Source organism: Mercenaria mercenaria, chromosome 15, assembly GCF_021730395.1.
Source record: "Mercenaria mercenaria strain notata chromosome 15, MADL_Memer_1, whole genome shotgun sequence".
In the NCBI taxonomy this organism is placed as follows: Eukaryota; Metazoa; Mollusca; class Bivalvia; order Venerida; family Veneridae; genus Mercenaria; species Mercenaria mercenaria.
Genome location: NC_069375.1, coordinates 52,935,143 through 52,953,762, shown reverse-complemented (window position 1 = coordinate 52,953,762; position 18,620 = coordinate 52,935,143). Strand labels below are relative to the sequence as shown.

Genomic DNA, 18,620 nt, shown 5'->3' with positions numbered 1-18,620 from the left:
TACTGTTGAAATAGTAATGAAAAATTAGTCAAGGTCAAACCTGACATTAAAGGTCAAAGGTCATTTTCATGTAAACATTCAAAATACAGCATTTTTAATTTCTTCTTCGTTAAAATTATCTTGTCATTTTTTTCATTGAAAATAATTCTCTCTTATGTTTATTTGTAAGTCAATATCAGCAATGCAGATCTAATTTGAAAACAGTGATTGGTAAAGCTTATATCAAAGGTAAAAGGTCAAATTTGCGTGAAAGATCGCAAAAATAGCATTTTTGCAATACTGTTCATTGTTTAAAGGTATTTTGTCATTATAAGTATCTTATAGTTATTCCTTGAAGTTTCATATATATATATGGGTCAATGTCAACAATGAAAATATCATAAGACATGAGTCTAGATCAGCCCTTTGTTAAAGTTTAAAATTCATTTTCCGGTAATAAATTCAAAATATAGCACTGTTATTTTATTTCTTTGTTCAAACATATCTTGATGTTAATTCATTTTCATATTAACCTTTACTTACTTACTTCCTTACTGAGTTCCATCTTCTTATGACCGTTTTATATCTTATGATTAAATGCGGCAATAAACTGCACCGTATTCTGCAGGTCGCTGGCATATCTCCACAGCTTGGTCTCAAATGGGATGTCTGTTCGCCAGGCGTGCTTCTTCAAGATAGGAACAGCTCTGCAAAGTGTGAAATGGTGTTTGTTCCTCTGATCCGCACTGACATTTAGCTGTCTCTACAACACCTAGCTTTTCCATATGTTTTCTTAGGCCACAGTCTCCAGTGCACAGACGGAAGACAGTTAATTGGCTGTGCCTGTTTAGCTTGTGTAGACTGCCAAGATTTGGCAGGTAGCCTCAATTTATGTTCTTCCAGTCTGACGCAAAGCTGTTCTGCCACGGAGTCTTAGCTTCTCTGTATGAAGTTGGAGGTTGGGGCTGTATTTGCCTGGTTGCTTCCTTCGCAAGTTTGTGCGCAGCTTCATTTCCAGCTATGCCCACATGTGCAGGAATCCATCGAAATGCTCTATTGTTGTTCTCAGACAGGAGATTGATGTTTTTTTCAACAGCTGTCTGGTTGAGTTGTCTGCTTGACCTGCTGAGACAGCCTGAAGAGCTGACATGGAGTCTGTTAGGAATATATTGTCCCTTTTCTCCTCGCTCATACAGTTTGAGTGTCGCCGATGTGAGGGCTTGCATCTGGATCTGCAGTTGGAGCATCTCTTGCCGACTGGATGAGAGAATGTGGATGAGAGAATGAGAGAATGTGAAAGTAAAACTGTCTGAAAATCTGATGTTGGCACCACTCCCAGCATTCTGAACTGCCTTTTCCACTGATCCATCGGTATATGCTTGGATCCAAGTGTGCGCTGGATAGCGGTTATTGATCATTTCTAGCGTAAGAGATTGTTGGTAAGCCTGATGTTGCTTACCATTTTTTTCTACTCCTGGCACCTCCAATCTGATCTTGGGAGAACATTTTCTGGGAACCCATATATTGGGCTCGAGCGGCTCTGCCTCTGTGTCCAGTGCTACTGCTTTCCCTTTTTGTAGTTCTTTGACGATGTGGTTGAGACTTGTTTCAGTCTGTTCTTGGTTCTGCTCTCGAGTTTTGAGCGGTGTGGATGGGATGGTAGTCTCTTTACCTTTTCTGCATGCACAAAAGCTTTGTACTCTCGTCTTGGCTGTCTTTTTCATTTCTTTTCTTGGAGTTGTTTCCATTGCTCCGGGATTATCCTCAGACCTGCAATTTAACCTTGTCTAGTTTATCTTTACTGGTTTGGAAGCAGTTACCAATGAGGTGGATGCGTACTCTGCTATGGGCCGTACAGTGCCTCTGTAGACTTGCCGTAGGATCTTTGCATTTGCTCCCCAACTTGTTCCAGCCAGTTTTATTCATAATGGCGAGTTTTTTTAAGGCACTCTATTTGACCTTTAATGTCAGATTTGACCTTGACTAATTTTTCATTATTATTTCAAGAACGATATCATCTATTATATATACTTTAAACTGAATAATGATCAGTACCTAGTTTTGAAATACCCTAAAAATAAAGAAAAATCATTGCAAAAATGCTGTTTTTTTTTGCTAATTTTTACACAAATTTGACCCTTGACCTTTGATAATAGGTTTGGCTTTGCCTTATTTGGATAAGACTTACATTCCTGACCTTGCTTGACATGTATACATTAAAATAAATTGCTAACAGTGAATTATAACAACGAGCTATTTTTGAACAAAGTAATGAGTAAGAATGCTACATTTTGTGATTTTTTTTATACAAAAGTGACCCCAACCTCCAATACCAGGTTTGACCTTGACTTATTGTCTCTTTTATGACATCGTCTGACATATATACAGTAAGATGAACAACGATCAGTTACTAAAATGACAAAACAAATACTTTTAAACAATAAAAAATATTACAAATATGTGATATTATTGCAACATTTTACTCACTTTTTGACCTTTGACCTTTGATATTATGGTTGACCTTAAATGTTTTGAAATTATATGTGCATACCAGACATCGCCTTACATTTATACATTAAAATGAACTGATATCGTTGACTAATATCGACAAGATATAATTAACAAGAAGAAATATTAAAGAGCTATTTTTTCATTCTTTCACATGAAAATGACCTTTTACCCTTAATATCACATTTGAACGTGTCTGATTTCATACGGTATCTTTATTACTGACCTTGTGGGACATATATACATTCAGATAAATCACAAGCAATTACTAATAATGGTTAGAAATAGATGTTATATTTCAAACAGGAAGCTATTCATGCAATTTTTCACACAAATTTGACCTTTGACCTTTGATATAAGCTTTACCCTTGGCAGTTTTGGGATTACATATGCACTGCTGACTTTGCCTGACATACAGACATTAAAACGAATTAACTTCATTGACTAATAATGTGAATACATATTAAACAGATTTAAAAAAGTAAAGGTAACATTTTTCACATTTTTGCATGAAAATGAAATTTGACCTTCAATTATCAGGATTGATCGTGACGTTTTGCAATAAGATTTGCATTTCTGACTTTGGCTGATATATACACATTATATAAATAAAATTGAGTGATTTATGGTGACAAACTAATTTTTAAGAATAAAAATAAATTTCAAATATGCCAATATTTGTGATTTGTACATAAATTTGACCTTTGACCTTAAATATTAAGTTTGCCCTTCATTCCTTTTTGATGAATTTCTTTTTGCTGACATTGGTTGACATATATACATTTACTGACAATCAGATAGTTACTGTAATTAAACAGTGAAAAAACTGGTAGACGTAAACTTTACCCTACCCCCTTAATTTTTACAAGTGAGTTTTACCTCCCCTATCACAAACATAATTGAATAAAATATAGATAGGCACGGCTTTGACACTTATGAAATTGGTTTTCAAGGAGGATATGTAATATTGTTTCTAAAGAAGTATAAACTTCTTTTGGCCTCAATTGTTGCAATAAAAGTCCGTGAGCTGTCGGACCAATTTGAAAGTGGCCGCATTCCGGCAAGTTAAAAAACTTTATTTGAAGCTGATCGCACTCCGGCAAGTTAATAAACCTTATTAATAAACTTTATTTGAAGCTGGCCGCATTCCGGCAAGTTAATAAACTTTATTTGAAGCTGGCTGCACTCCGGCAAGTTAATAAACTTTATTAATAAGCTTTATTTGAAGCTGACCACGCTCAAGAAAGTTAGTAAACTTTATTTGAAGCTGGACATAGTCGAGAAAGTTTATAAACTTCACTTCAGGTTGGCCATATTTGTTCACTTTTTGCTTGTTTTGGGTTTAACAGTATTCCAGTTATGTCGCACAGTTATTATATCTTACTGTATCAGAAGCGGTTCTCACTTTGTCCAAATTATTAAAATGCACTATTCTATTCGGACTATTCTAGAACTGACCTGCGCGTTTTCAAAATTCCAACATTGCCGGACATCACTGGAGTTCTTAAAATGCGCCGGGCAATTCAAGAACGGTTGATATTCTCATATTTAGCTTAACATATGTATGCGATAAGCAGTGTGAGAGGTGTTTCATATTTCATTACCTCATGCGAACAGACTCGGTCAGACCGAGTATGCTGTTATTGTGTAGTCAGACCGATTCTGCTGTTATTGTGCAGTCAGACCGAGTCTGCTGTTAATGTGCAGTCAGACCGAGTCTGCTGTTATTGTGCGGTCAGACCGAGTTTGCTGTTATTGTGCGATCAGACCGAGTTTGCTGTTATTGTGCGGTCAGACCGAGTCTGCTTTTATTGTGCGGTCAGACCGAGTCTGCTGTTATTGTGCAGTCAGACCGAGTCTGCTGTTATTATGCTTTGTTGCGTACTATGCTTCCAAATGACCATCTTATAAATGTTATATTTAGAGTCATTCTTATTTTACTCTTCCATTATCTGCAATCTAAACTGTACACCCGATGTCAGCATTGTCAAAATTTGTAATGCGTTTGTCTCTCTTTTAGGAACTAAAGATGATACACCCTTTATATGTTCTGCTGACGCAATTGACTTCTACAATCGTATTGGTGGAATGGTACGTTTACTTGTGATCATTTCATTTTATTCATGTATATTATTTGAAATTGCTTTTTATATGTGACCAAGGCCTTGCGCCTTGCGTTGCAAAATGTTCCTGTTCCATAAAATATAGTTATTGGAAAGTTCTGCAGACATGTTGTATTGAACTTGAATAATGTAAAAAGAAATGCCCTATTCACCAGATCTAGCCAAGTGTGACCATTGTTTCATTTTCTAGATTGAACAAGTTTTTGTTAGACCGCAGACATATATCTAGAAAAACTCGAAGAAGATTATCAAAATTTGGAAAGAGCGTCTAAAATTGTATATAGTAATTTGACATTTACCGTGAAAAGTGTTCTGTCGCTTACAATTACAGCAATAATGTTAGCCTTCTGTCGCTTAAAAATACAGCAACAGTGTTAGCATTCTGTCGCTTAAAATTACAGCAACAGCTTTAACATTCTGTCGCTTACAATTACAGCAACAATGTTAGCAACAATTACAGCAACAATTTAGCCTTCTGTCGCTTACAATTACAGCAACAATAATAGCCTTCTGTCGCTTACAGTTACAGCAACAATGTTGACCTTCTATCACTCACAATTACACCAACATCTATAGCCTTCTATCGCTTACAATTACAGCAACAATGTTAACCTTCAATCGCTTAAAATTACACAGTAACAGTTCTAGCCTTCTGTCGTTACCAATTACAGCAACAATGTTAGCCTTCTATCGCGTACAATTACAGCAACAATGTTAACCTTCTGTCGCTTACAATTACAGCAACAATTTTAACCTTCTATCGCTTACATAGTAACAGTTCTAGCCTTTTGTCGTTACCAATTACAGTAACAATTTTAGTCTTCTATCGCTTACAATTACAATAAAATTTTTAGCCTTCTGTCGTCACCAATTACAGAAACAATTTTAACCTTCTGTCGCTTACAATTACAGCAACAATTTTAGCCTGCTATCATTTACAACTAGAGCAACAATGCTAGCCTTCTATCACTTACAATTACAGCAACAATTTTAGCCTTCTATCACTTACAATTACTGCAACAACTTTAGCCTTCTATCATTTACAATTACAGCAACAATTTTAGCCTTCTATCGCTTAAAATTACAGGAACAATTTTAACATTCTGTTGCGAACAATTACAGCAACAATTTTAGCCTTCTATCGCTTACAATTACAGCAACAATTTTAGCCTTCTGTCGCTTACAATTACAGGAACAACGTTAACCCTCTATCGCTTATAATAAGAGCAACAACTTGAGCCTTCAATCACTTACAATTATAGCAACAATGTTAGCCTTCTATCGCTTACAATTACAGCAACAACTTGAACCTTCAATCACTTACAATTAACAATGTTAGCCTTGATCGCATACAATTACAGCAACAGTGTTAGCCTTCTATCGCTTACAATTAAAATGACATTTTTAGCCTTCTATCGCTTACAATTACAGCAACAATTTTTAGCCTTGCATCGCTTATAATCACAGCAACAATTTTAACATTCTATTGCTTACAATTACAGCAACAACTTTAGCCTTCTATCGCTTACAATTACGGCAACAATGTTAACCCTCTATCGCTTACATTAAGAGCAACAACTTGAACCTTCAGTCGCTTACAATTATAGCAACAATGTTAACCTTCTGTCGCTTACAATTACAGCAACAATTTTAACCTTCTATCGCTTACATAGTAACAGTTCTAGCCTTCTGTCGTTACCAATTACAGTAACAATTTTAGTCTTCTATCGCTTACAATTACAATAAAAATTTTAGCCTTCTGTCGTCACCAATTACAGAAACAATTTTAACCTTCTGTCGCTTACAATTACAGCAACAATTTTAGCCTGCTATCATTTACAATTAGAGCAACAATGCTAGCCTTCTATCACTTACAATTACAGCAACAATTTTAGCCTTCTATCACTTACAATTACTGCAACAACTTTAGCCTTCTATCATTTACAATTACAGCAACAATTTTAGCCTTCTATCGCTTAAAATTACAGAAACAATTTTAACATTCTGTTGCGAACAATTACAGCAACAATTTTAGCCTTCTATCGCTTACAATTACAGCAACAATTTTAGCCTTCTGTCGCTTACAGTTACAGGAACAACGTTAACCCTCTATCGCTTATAATAAGAGCAACAACTTGAGCCTTCAATCACTTACAATTATAGCAACAATGTTAGCCTTCTATCGCTTACAATTACAGCAACAACTTGAGTCTTCAATCACTTACAATTAACAATGTTAGCCTTGATCGCATACAATTACAGCAACAGTGTTAGCCTTCTATCGCTTACAATTAAAATGACATTTTTAGCCTTCTATCGCTTACAATTACAGCAACAATTTTAGCCTTGTATCGCGTATAATCACAGCAACAATTTTAACATTCTATTGCTTACAATTACAGCAACAACTTTAGCCTTCTATCGCTTACAATTACGGCAACAATGTTAACCCTCTATCGCTTATAATAAGAGCAACAACTTGAGCCTTCAGTCGCTTACAATTATAGCAACAATGTTAGCCTTCTATCGCTTACAATTACAGCAACAACTTGAACCTTCAATCACTTACAATTTACAATGTTAGCCTTGATCGCATACAATTACAGCAACAGTGTTAGCCTTCTATCGCTTACAATTAAAATAATATTTTAGCCTTTTATCGCCTTCAATTACAGCAACAATTTTAGCCTTGTATCGCTTATAATCACAGCAACAATTTCAGCCTTCTATTGCTTACAATTACAGCAAGAACTTGAGTCTTGTATCGCTTACAATTACAGCAAGAACATTAGCCTTCTGTTGCTTACAAATACAGCAACAACTTGACTTTTCTATCGCTTACAATAACAGCAAGAACATTAGCCTTCTATTGCTTACAATTACAGCAACAACTTGACTTTTATTTCGCTTACAATAACAGCAAGAACTCGAGCCTTGTATCGCTTACAATAACAGCAACAACTTGAGTGTTGTATCGCTTACAATTACAACAACAACTTGAGTCTTGTATAGCTTACAATTACAGCAAGAACATTAGCCTTTTATTGCTTAAAATTACAGCAACAACTTGAGTTTTCTATCGCTTACAAAAACAGCAAGAACTCGAGCCTTGTATCGCTTACAATAACAGCAAGAACTTGAGCCTTGTATCGCTTACAATTACAGCAACAATTTGAGCCTTGTATCGCTTACAATAACAGCAAGAACTTGAGCCTTTTTTGCGTACAATGTCACACAAAAAAAATGAAATAAAAGGTGATGAAAATGTTCATTTCAATTTCAAAAATAAGAAATCTACACATACTGCAAAATGTACAAATCATTTTAAATAGTTTTGTACTAAATGTTTTTTTACATATCTCAGAATTAGAGATAGAACCTAAAACTTTCAAAGACAGAAACATATTAAATGAAGTGTAGAATTATTTTGCCAAGCTCTTCAAATAACCAGAAATAATTTAAAAAAAATGAATTTCATGAAAGTTTTGTTTATCAATACTTGGAGTTCTTTTATCTGTTATATAACTGTGTTTGCAAAGAATGCCTACCCTTGCCTTGAGCAAGTACTTAGAAAGATGAAGATCTATTAGTTTACATCCTTGCAAATGTAAACGGTGTTAGCTACAATGTAATTGTAGTAATTACTGTTTTCACAACAAATACAATTCACATATATTCACATGTTACCATTGTTACACCGCTTTATACGTTTGTGTCAGCTTAACCATCTGATAGTAAAATGAAGTATACAACAGTACTTTATCGTGAATGTGTTATATTTGTGCTTGTAACAATATATTACAATATTGTGAAAAAGTATTGTAATACATGACCGGAAGGATTAGTTAAAGTGTAATTACACTGATCTGTATTACCTAAGTCTACATTTTTGTTTTTGTTGGGTTTAATGTGGCACCGACACAATTAGAGATCATATGGCGATTTTCCAGCTTTGTTGAAGAGGAAGAGCCCTAGGTGCCCTGCCGTGCATTGTTTCATCAAGGACGGGCACCTGGGTATTTCTACCGACCTTCCGTAAGCCAGCTGAATGGCTTCATCACAGAATTCAAAGCCCCACGTGAGACTCGAACCCACATCGGTGAGTGGCAAGTGATTATAACCACTGAGCTTTGGAGGCCCCATCTATGCCTGATATATATATAGCTAAACGTTTATAGAAAAATGTTAATAACATTGTAACATAATATACACAGGAAAAAGTCGTTCAGTACAACTCGGCACTACTTACCAAAGGCATTGCATACCTGGAAGAAAAATGGGGAACTAAGCGCTTGGCAATACCAGAGTGCATGACGGCACCGTGTTTGCGCGTAATACATCTACCATTCATACCAGGATTCACGGACTGCTTGGTTTGCTTATGCTTTTTTTGTTGTAAACTGATTGTTTTTATTTTAGTGCCTAAAATAAATAAATAAATAAGTAAATAAATAAATAAATGTGATTGAGTAAATAATAATAAAAAAGCGAATGGAAAATTACAAATTGAATTAAAGAATGAAGGGATGGAAGAATGGGTACGTAATTAAATAAATTTAGGTATTCCATTTTTATTCCGTTTTTTCTTAATCTTTACACCATATTAGAGGAGAGTAAATCTGAAGAAAATTTAATTTAAACCCAGCTCTATTTGTGCTCAAATGGTTCATTACTCTTCAGTTATATTTCTTTATTTAAAAAGAAATTGATATTAAAATGGAAATATTTCCATACATTAAGGGACAAGAAGCAACGGAAATGTTCAGCAAAAAGAAAAGTTTGGAGCTTCAGAAACTGATCTTGGATCGATTTGATATCCAGATTGCGGTTCTGGCATTGGAAGGTAAACTAATGGCAAGGGTGGCAGCACAAGTCTACAATACCATGGAAGATTTTATAAAATTGGGTGAAGCCGTGTTAGGACTCAGTGAACGGAAGAAAGACGAGTTTTAACAGAATTTATTAAACAGAAGAAACAGTTATATCAGGATCACGCTAAACTAATATATATATTTGCAAAAGAAACATGATTTTGATTTAGTGATTTTATTTGATGAGTTACAGTGATAAATAATACAAAACGGTCACTATTAAACAATTATTGCGATTTGGTGAGGTCGATATGCGGATTTATCAGGTCGATAAATTCACATATCGACCGAACCTAAAAGGCAACAATTATTTTATTATCAAATCCATCCTACACATGAGAATAAAAATTAAATACCAATATCCTCAGCCTTTGGTCATTTTTTCGTAGAAGCGTGGCTATACGACGTCCTCAAACTAAATTAGAGAACATGTCTTAGGTCCCACATAGAATACTGTAGAGAAAAGTTGAACTTCCTGAAACCATCTAATATCAAATTTAAGCTGGTTCTTGATTCAAACTGGAGAGATTTTAATAATCTGAAAATGAAAATAGGTACTGTAGCGGTACTCGTATCGGGCGGTTTCGGTGGGAGAGCACGGTAAGCCGAAGGTCCGAGGTTCGAGTCCCGGTCGAGACTGACTGTAACATTTGGGGACTCGTCCAGGATGTTCACCCTTGGAGCCCATTCGTGGCGAAACAGTTTGGCGAGCATCTGAATTCGGTAAGCATTCTGCTGCAGACATTTGGCCATGAGTGCGGTCTCGGTAGCTAAATTAAGAGAGAATCTGCACCATAAGCCGAAGGTCCGAGGATCGAGTCCTGGTCTAGGCTGAACAATTTTCCTCTGACTGTTACAGTATACTCGTGTACATGCTGTAACAATTTTATCCTGAAAATAATCGAGTTTTCATAGACAATCAATAATGAAAATGCAAAAATCTTTTATCAATCCATTTTTGAGTGCCGGTGTAACATTAAATATTGACCCCGTTGAAAATAGACCTCATGGGCCTTTTTTCAACGCTGAGAATTGTCCTCGCCAACATTTCAACAGTAAAATTTCATCAATGGGATCAATTTTCAACGGGGTCAATATTTAATGCTTGTTGACTGTCCACAAGTCAGATCTATACATGACGTTCCCATAGAGCCATAGTAGCAATTAGAACCAGACGTCACGCGATAATACCAATGCTGAAAGTGGGAGGTTAACTTATCAATCAGTAGCCGAATAGCGGACCATGATACAAAATAGAAAGTGTAGGGACCACTCGAATAATGAGGTTATTTCTTACGAAAGACCCGTGGTGACATTTCAACTTCATTATTTCACGCTTTCTCCTGATTACACGATTTCCACTTCATGAATTCACGAATTCACGATTTCACAATAAAACTTCACGATTTCGCGAATTCACGATTTCGCGATTTCACGATATCCACTTCACGAATTCACGATTTCAGAATTTCACAATTTTTACTTCATGAATTCACGATTTCCACTTCATGAATTCACGATTTCGCGATTTCACAATTTCCACTTCACGAATTCACGATTTCACAATTTCCACTTCATGAATTCACGATTTCACGATTTCACCATTAAACTTCAGGAGTTCACGATTTCTTGATTTCACGAATTCACGATTTCACCATTAAATTTCACGATTTCACGATTTCCACTTCAAGAATTCACGATTTCTCGATTTCACGATTTCATAATTATAGTACAATTTCAACTTTTCGCGATTTTATTAGTCACATGACTAATGTATGACGTAGAAAACCGCGGGTGATATTCGCTACATGTAAAATAGCGTGTTATATAATTGTACAACCAGGTTTAGGTACTGAAAGTGAAAACTGGCCGAAAATGCCTCAACTGATGAGGAAATAGACTTACAAACAATACTTTTAGAATGCATTATTGCTTAAAATTGTGAAATTGTTCCAGTCCCTTTTTTCGGTTTTAGTAAGCTCCTCATCTTTGTGCTATTAAATGAAAAGCGATGCATCTTATTCACATGTAAAAGCTATTGCCACCTGCTGTGTAAATGGTATGCAAGCTGAGTTGATCAAGAGTACGACCTTACCACGAGAGCCGTTTAAAACGTAAAAAGCGGCTTAGACGTTACGGGCGCGGAAAGGATATACATACAAAATATAAATTCAATCCATGCAAGCATTCTCTTTTAAATGAACAGAAACCAATGTGTCTATGGACAGAAAGACGGATTCCAAAATAACGGACTGACGGACGGATAACTGCAAGGCTTAATGCTCCGTCGCCATAAATGGCGTGGGCATAATAAACATACTTATATATTTTGGAATTGTCTAAAACAGTAAAGCTACTTGGGCATCTTATTTTGTTCATACATGTTTTAGTGTTGAAAGTACCCAATACTGTGTTGGTACAGGCACCAATATCCCTCCCCAACCTCCACACAGACGTATGTAGGAGTATAAACTCATCCTCTGTAACCCAGACCATTCATTACGTTTACACTTCATTGAATGGAGAGTAACGGAATGGATAGGCCAAATAGAACAAGTGAAATCAAGAATTCATGAAATCGTGAAGTTTAATGGTGAAATCGTGAAATCGTGAATTCAAGAAGTGGAAATCGTGAAATCAAGAAATCGTGAAATCATGAAATCGTGAAATCAAGAAATCGTGAAGTTTTTTTTCGTGAATTCGTGAAATCGTGAATTCATGAAGTGGAAATCGTGAAGTTTTTTTCGTGAAATCGTGAATTCGTGAAATCGTGAAGTGGAAATCGTGAAATCAGGAAGCAGAATTCGTGAATTCATGAAGTGGAAATCGTGAAATCATGAAGCAGAAATCGTGTAATAATGGAAGTTGAAATGTCACCACGTGTCTTTCGTAATTTCTCGAAGGCTACCTTCTCGAAATAACCTAATTATTCTCGTTAACAAGTACTCTTTCTGTTACTTATTCTACTTCTTATTCGACTGTCGAAAACGAATTGGGAACCAGTTCCTTATTTCATATTCAACTTCACTATCTTTATTATTTAGTTATTATTAATGTCCTATTTTCACCAATATGATCTTTTGTTATTCGTAAAACATTGCTGTCTTACATAGATCTCAACGAGTTATAAATGTTTCGCATATATATTACGACTTTTCGGAATGAGTATTTATATTTCACAGCATTTAGGAAAACATATTCAGCTTTCCAAAATCTGCTACCGTCATGTAAGTTTTAAAAGAGGTTTTCATAACATGAAATTGTTTTCCTTTCGGATTAATTTAGTCCTCATTCGACTTTTGAAAATTATCCCTTATTCTGTTTTTCGACCTTGCATTTTTGTGTTATGATCTAACATGTTCATGTTGTGCCATGAAGCGTTTTTTTTTGTTGTTGTATTTTTGCCACAAGCAATGATTACTTTCTCATTGCATTTACATAGTATTCTCCGGATAGGGAATAAGGAAATTGTTCCTTATTCCTTATTTGAAAAGGGAATAAGGAATCACTCAAATCTGCATTTATATTCTGCTAAAAACGACGTTTGATCTAATAAGCCCGCTCTAGGAGGTCTCGTGAATACAAGATTAAGATATAAATTATACGCCATTTAAAATATCTTTAGATGTGGTAGTAGTATACCAGTATTTTCTGTCTTTGAGATCTCTTTGATACTGTTTGTTAATGTACTTTCTGATTCCATGTCGTCCATAAATGTTGTTTAAGTGATGGTTATTAATGCAAATAATGAACAATTACTGTGGCGGCAAAACTTGTGTGAACAAACTAATTACATTCACTTAAACCTAACCTGGTGTCTTCTATAAAAATAAATACAGAGCGACACATGGGGAATCACTGGCACAAGAGCAGAAATAAGATACCACTGTACATGTTAAACCCTACCCCTAGGTATACTGTAAGACCGGAAAATATACTTATCCAATTCAATCGCACACATTGATTCATTGAACCATACCTTTGTCCCAGTAAATGGCTCAGGTTTAAATGTAAAACACTGTATCTGGAAAAGTGCACTTTTCTGACATACTTTAAAAGTGACATGTATGAAAATGCTTACTAATATTGGAAGTAATAAATTTGACAGATTGTATGGATTTTAGACACTTATAAATCCTTCATAAAAAGGAAAAATATTATATACATTTTGCTCACTGACAGGTATTCAGAACCGAAGACAGCAAATACTCCATAAAAATGAAGTTATTTCTGTAAAAGTTAAGAATATGTGAACATGCAAGATAGTTGTTTATTCTGTAAAATAGTGTTATAGAATAGTCATCAGTGCTACCGCATTTTCAAATGTCTTATTCTGTGGTATTTAGTCTGGGTCCATTTTGAGCCTGCTAAACATTGCGCTGAAGAATGGATTCTTCCATTGAACGAAAAGTAACAGCATTTTTGTGGTTTTATTTTAAATCTAAACTAACTGTTGTATGTTATTTGAATGGCCATAAATTGAAAATGCACCCCGAAGCCCAATTCTAATGGCAGAAATAAATAACAGCAGTGGTGACTTAAAATGTCTGAAAATGTCTGGAAATAAAGGCGTGGAGAGCGGATAATTTTTTCAAACATAAGTGATATGTCGAAAGTTAAATAATTTCTTTGTCTTGGCATTTTCAAGGTCTACTCGTGCAAAAACCTTAAGAATTCTCAAATGATCTTTTTTTGTTTTTTTTCTGATTTTTATGTGCGTTTTAGACAGATAAATTCAGATGAAACTTTTTTGTACTCCTTGTAATTGGGGTCATGAATGCCACCATACGAACGAAAAACTACTAGTTATGTCATGGTTACAAAAGGTAACTTAAACAAAAACAGCATGGAGCAACCTTTTTTTATGCAAAAGACCAAAAAGTCACTATTTATTAAATCTTGGTTAATCCTATGTTGTTTCAAATCAAATCAAATCAAAATTTATTTATTGGCGGAGAATATTTTAACAATTTAACATTAGCTATGTATAGCTTTTTACCGGCACATGAAGCAATGATTACAAATATATATATATAGTAGCTACTCTAAAACAAACATAGTATTAAGACAATATTAAACAAACTTGCATAAAGTATGACATGTTAAAGCAACATAAGAGACATAGATAAAATTTTAGAAGCAACAGGTAAGCAAACATGAATGAAATTCAATACATTTTCACATTCACACATAAAACATATAAAACACAAAAACAATTAGCACATAAAAGAAAGCATCAAAGCATAAGCAGCCAAGCACAGAAGAAACAAGCAAAATAAAATAAAATAACAAGCAAAATAAAAAAATATAAGCAAAATAAATAAAAAAAATATAAAAAAAATAAGCAAAATAAAAATACAAGCAAAATAAAATATAGCAAAATAACATAATAAGAAAAATAACATAAATCAGCAAATCAGTACATAAAGCAGCAAATCAGTAACTAGAACAGGCAGTGCATGTGCAGCCCTCTCCGCTCCAGGCATTGACCAAGCTTTTAAACTGGTTGAAATTTGTTTCTTCCCTGAAATGTTGTGGGAGAGAGTTCCAAAGTTTGGCCGCTGTGAAACGAAAAGAGCTGCTGCCATAGCTAGATGTTCTTACCCTTGGAATGTCTGCTGTATTTGTGTACCTAAAAGAATAATTACTATTTTTAATATGGATTAGGTTATGCAAGTATAATGGGCCTTGTTTGTTGATAATTTTAAAAGCTTCCAAGGCAATAGATCTTAGTCTTCTGACCTTTAAGGTTGGCATCTTAGATTTTAGGAGCAAAGTTTCATAGTCAGAAGTAAAATCACTATAAATGAACCTAACAGCCCTTTCCTGGATTTTTTCTAGCTTTCTTTGTGTTGACCTCACCACAGAAATGCCACGTTAGGGGACAATAATTTAAGTTGGAGAGGATGAAAGAGTTATAATTGTTTAGTTTTCTAAGTTTACAAAGATTTTTTCCAATACGTTTTAAAAATTTAACTGCCTGGAAGCTTTTCTTTACATATATTTGAGATATGAGCATCAAATTTTAATTGATAATCAATGGTCACACCAAGTAATTTTACATTTTCATCACAATCTATTTTAATGTCATCTAAACAAAAGCTTATATTTTCATTTTAGTCCTTTTCCCAATGGCTATTGCCTGAAACTTATCTGGATTTGCCTTCATTTGATTGTCTGAGAACCATTTAATTAGAGAGATGCTATCATTTTCAAGAGATCTTACAACATTTTTTATATCATGATCTGACTTTGAAAGAGTGTTATCATCAGCGTAGTTATATAGACTACTTTCCTCCACAAAATGAAAAATATCATTAATAAAAATATTAAAAAGAACAGTGCCTAGAATAGAACCCTGGGGGGCACCTTTAATAATATCAAGGAAACTACTAGAAAAAGATCCTAATTTTACACATTGTTTTCTGTTACTTAGATAACATTTTATTAAATCCAGAGCAGAATCAGATAGACCATAATATTTTAATTTAAGTAGCAGCAATTCATGAGGCAAACAGTCAAAGGCTTTGGATAAGTCCATAAGAATGGAAGCAATATATTTGTTTTGATCTAACGCCATTTTCCGATCTTCTATTACTTTCAAAAGTGCACTCTGGCATCCATAGTTTGGTCTAAAAGCAGGTAAATAGGAATCAAAATGGTGGTTAAAAATTCTGATAGCTGAGTGTTGATTGCCCTTTCAAAAAGTTTTGACATAACTGGAAGGATACTTACTGGGCGACAGTTGCCTTTTTCTAAAGTACTGTTTTTCTTATGAATTGGTGCAACTTGTGCTATTTTAAGATTGTCTGGGAACTGGCATGTAGTGAAGGATTGATTAATCAAATCAGTAACTGGTTTTACAATAGATGGTTTTGCTAGCTTGACAACTTTTGGTGATATTCCATCATAGCCAGTTGCTTTTTTTGCACATAAGTTGTCAATTTGCTTACATATAAAAGTTTCATTTACATGTTGGAAGACTAGTTCTGAAAAGTTAGACTTGTTTTCTACAATTTTAGTTATACTTGGGTGATCTCTATTTACAGGGATAGAGTCTGTGCCAATGTTTTTGGCTACGTTTACAAAAAAGTCATTAAAAGTATTACAAATTTCCTGTTGATCATTCAGAAGTACTTCATTCTCACATAAAATGACATCTTGTTTGGAAAAAAGAACCCTTATTTGTCAAAAGGGGTTTAATAGTCGGCCAGAAAGTTTTAGATTTTGAGCCACCTACACATTTTTCGATAAAATATCTATTACTTGACTTCCTCTTTATATCTGTAACCTGATTTCTCTGTTTTCGAAACTTTTCCCAATTTTTTGATGTGCGATGTTGTTGAAATTTATTATATAACATCCTTTTCTTGTACTACATAGCTTGCTTTAAATATTTATTCATAAATGGAGCTGGCTTTGGAAAACATTTCCTTCTCTTAATCGGTACATGTTTATCGGCAGTTTGTACAAAAATTTGCTAAAATTATCATAATTTGTGTTTACACCACAAATATTTGAACAAAAATCATTGTTGGATAAATTTGCATGTAAGTCATAATTAAAATGATCTACATTAAAATGTTTAAAACTTCTGTAAGTAGACCATTTTCTTTTACATTCCTGCAATTTATGCTTCAGTTGTACACCAACTATTGTTGCTATATAGATTAAATTTAAAGTGTCTACACTTTTCTTGTTCAACAAATATGTCAATTATTTTATTACTGTATTTGTCCAAATCAAGCCTTTTGTCCCTATTCTGAAGTAAAATGTCTTGATTTCGCATCATGTTTCAGTTTGACGATATATTCTTAATGATGTAACAAAGTAACAACAGAAAATTTCATTTTAATGTTAATTTTGTAAACACAAAATAGCACAAGATACTATAGATACTATAATATAGTAATTGACAACTTTTGAAAATGGCGCTGTCTGGGTTGAAGAAGATAAAGGTTCATTTTTCCATTATAATTTGGTCATGTACCTTTAAGTACTGCATTTTTTATTTTTTATATACATAGATTTGCATACAGTATTTTCTCTGTGTTGATAAGCTGAAAAAAACATTTAAAGAGAACACAGGTAGGAAAAGCAGGGTTTATCTTTTTAATGACTTGAGATAATATAAGTAGCAATTTATACAGTATAAACTCAAATAACCACTAAATGCACTTTACCCAGCATGGACTTTTTTCAGTGACAAGACATGAAAACTTGATAGTATAAATACAGCTCTTTCCGATAGTGTATAAGGCCTTTATTTTTTTTATTTTTTGGTTTAGGAACCGCCGGGATGACACATGGTCGTAGGAGGAGGGGAAAAAATAAAATAAAAATACAGAATCAGAATTTTCTTTCTCCGTAGGAAACAGACCTTTGAAAGGAATATGGGTAAATTCTACATAACATCACACAGGCTGCATGTTATAATCTTCTTTCCCATATTTGATGCTTTTTCCTTCAAAAATATCTGTGACCTTGGTTATATTTGATTAAAAATGAGCCTTGGGGCTTGTCATAGCTGCTTGAGAAAAAAATTTGTCTTTGTATTTCTGTAAAATTACATTAATATACAGCTGGGCAGTTAGCTGTAACATTTTTCTTGAAAGGACTATACTATATATAAAAAACTATTCTCACATACCAAATGAGTGGAGACATAGCAAGCAGTCATATGTAAAACACTGACTGAAATTAATACCTTGTGTTATTAATCCCGACATTTGAACAACACTCTTAAAATTTGTCCTTACACCCATGGATATGATTTTACACTCAGCAGCTATCAAGCATCTTGGCTGTTTATGGACCCAGTCTGAAACTTAGGGGTACAATTATATGACAACATACACTGCACTGTGCCTAATAAGCAATTATCTTTTTAAGTGTTATAGGAATAGGAAGTGTCTAGCCATCTGGTAAACAGTCACCTAGCCTATGTTTTGCCCGTCTGTTAACTGGAAGCATTGCCTTTCCTTTTATGGTTTTCTTGGCATTTGGTAATTTATTTTATGAATAGGCCTAATGTAGCACAACATTTCACTTTTGCCATGATCTTTGAAAATTCTGTTAGTCAATATTTGTCTTGGCACATGTACTGCACAATAACATTAAATGGAAAAGACAGTAATTA

The 18,620-nt window shown here is 34.3% G+C and overlaps 1 protein-coding gene across 1 annotated transcript in view; it reads left to right on the top strand.

Annotated features, from left to right (window-relative positions):
* Positions 1-9,842, top strand: part of LOC123564270 (uncharacterized) — a 69,470-nt gene extending 59,628 nt beyond the window's left edge. The window contains exons 17-19 of the mRNA XM_045357736.2: positions 4,508-4,578; positions 8,825-8,983; positions 9,351-9,842. Of these exons, the coding sequence (XP_045213671.1) occupies positions 4,508-4,578; positions 8,825-8,983; positions 9,351-9,563 (443 nt within the window). The 3' untranslated portion in view covers positions 9,564-9,842. The remainder of the gene's footprint in view (positions 1-4,507; positions 4,579-8,824; positions 8,984-9,350) is intronic.
* Positions 9,843-18,620: the final 8,778 nt, after the last annotated feature.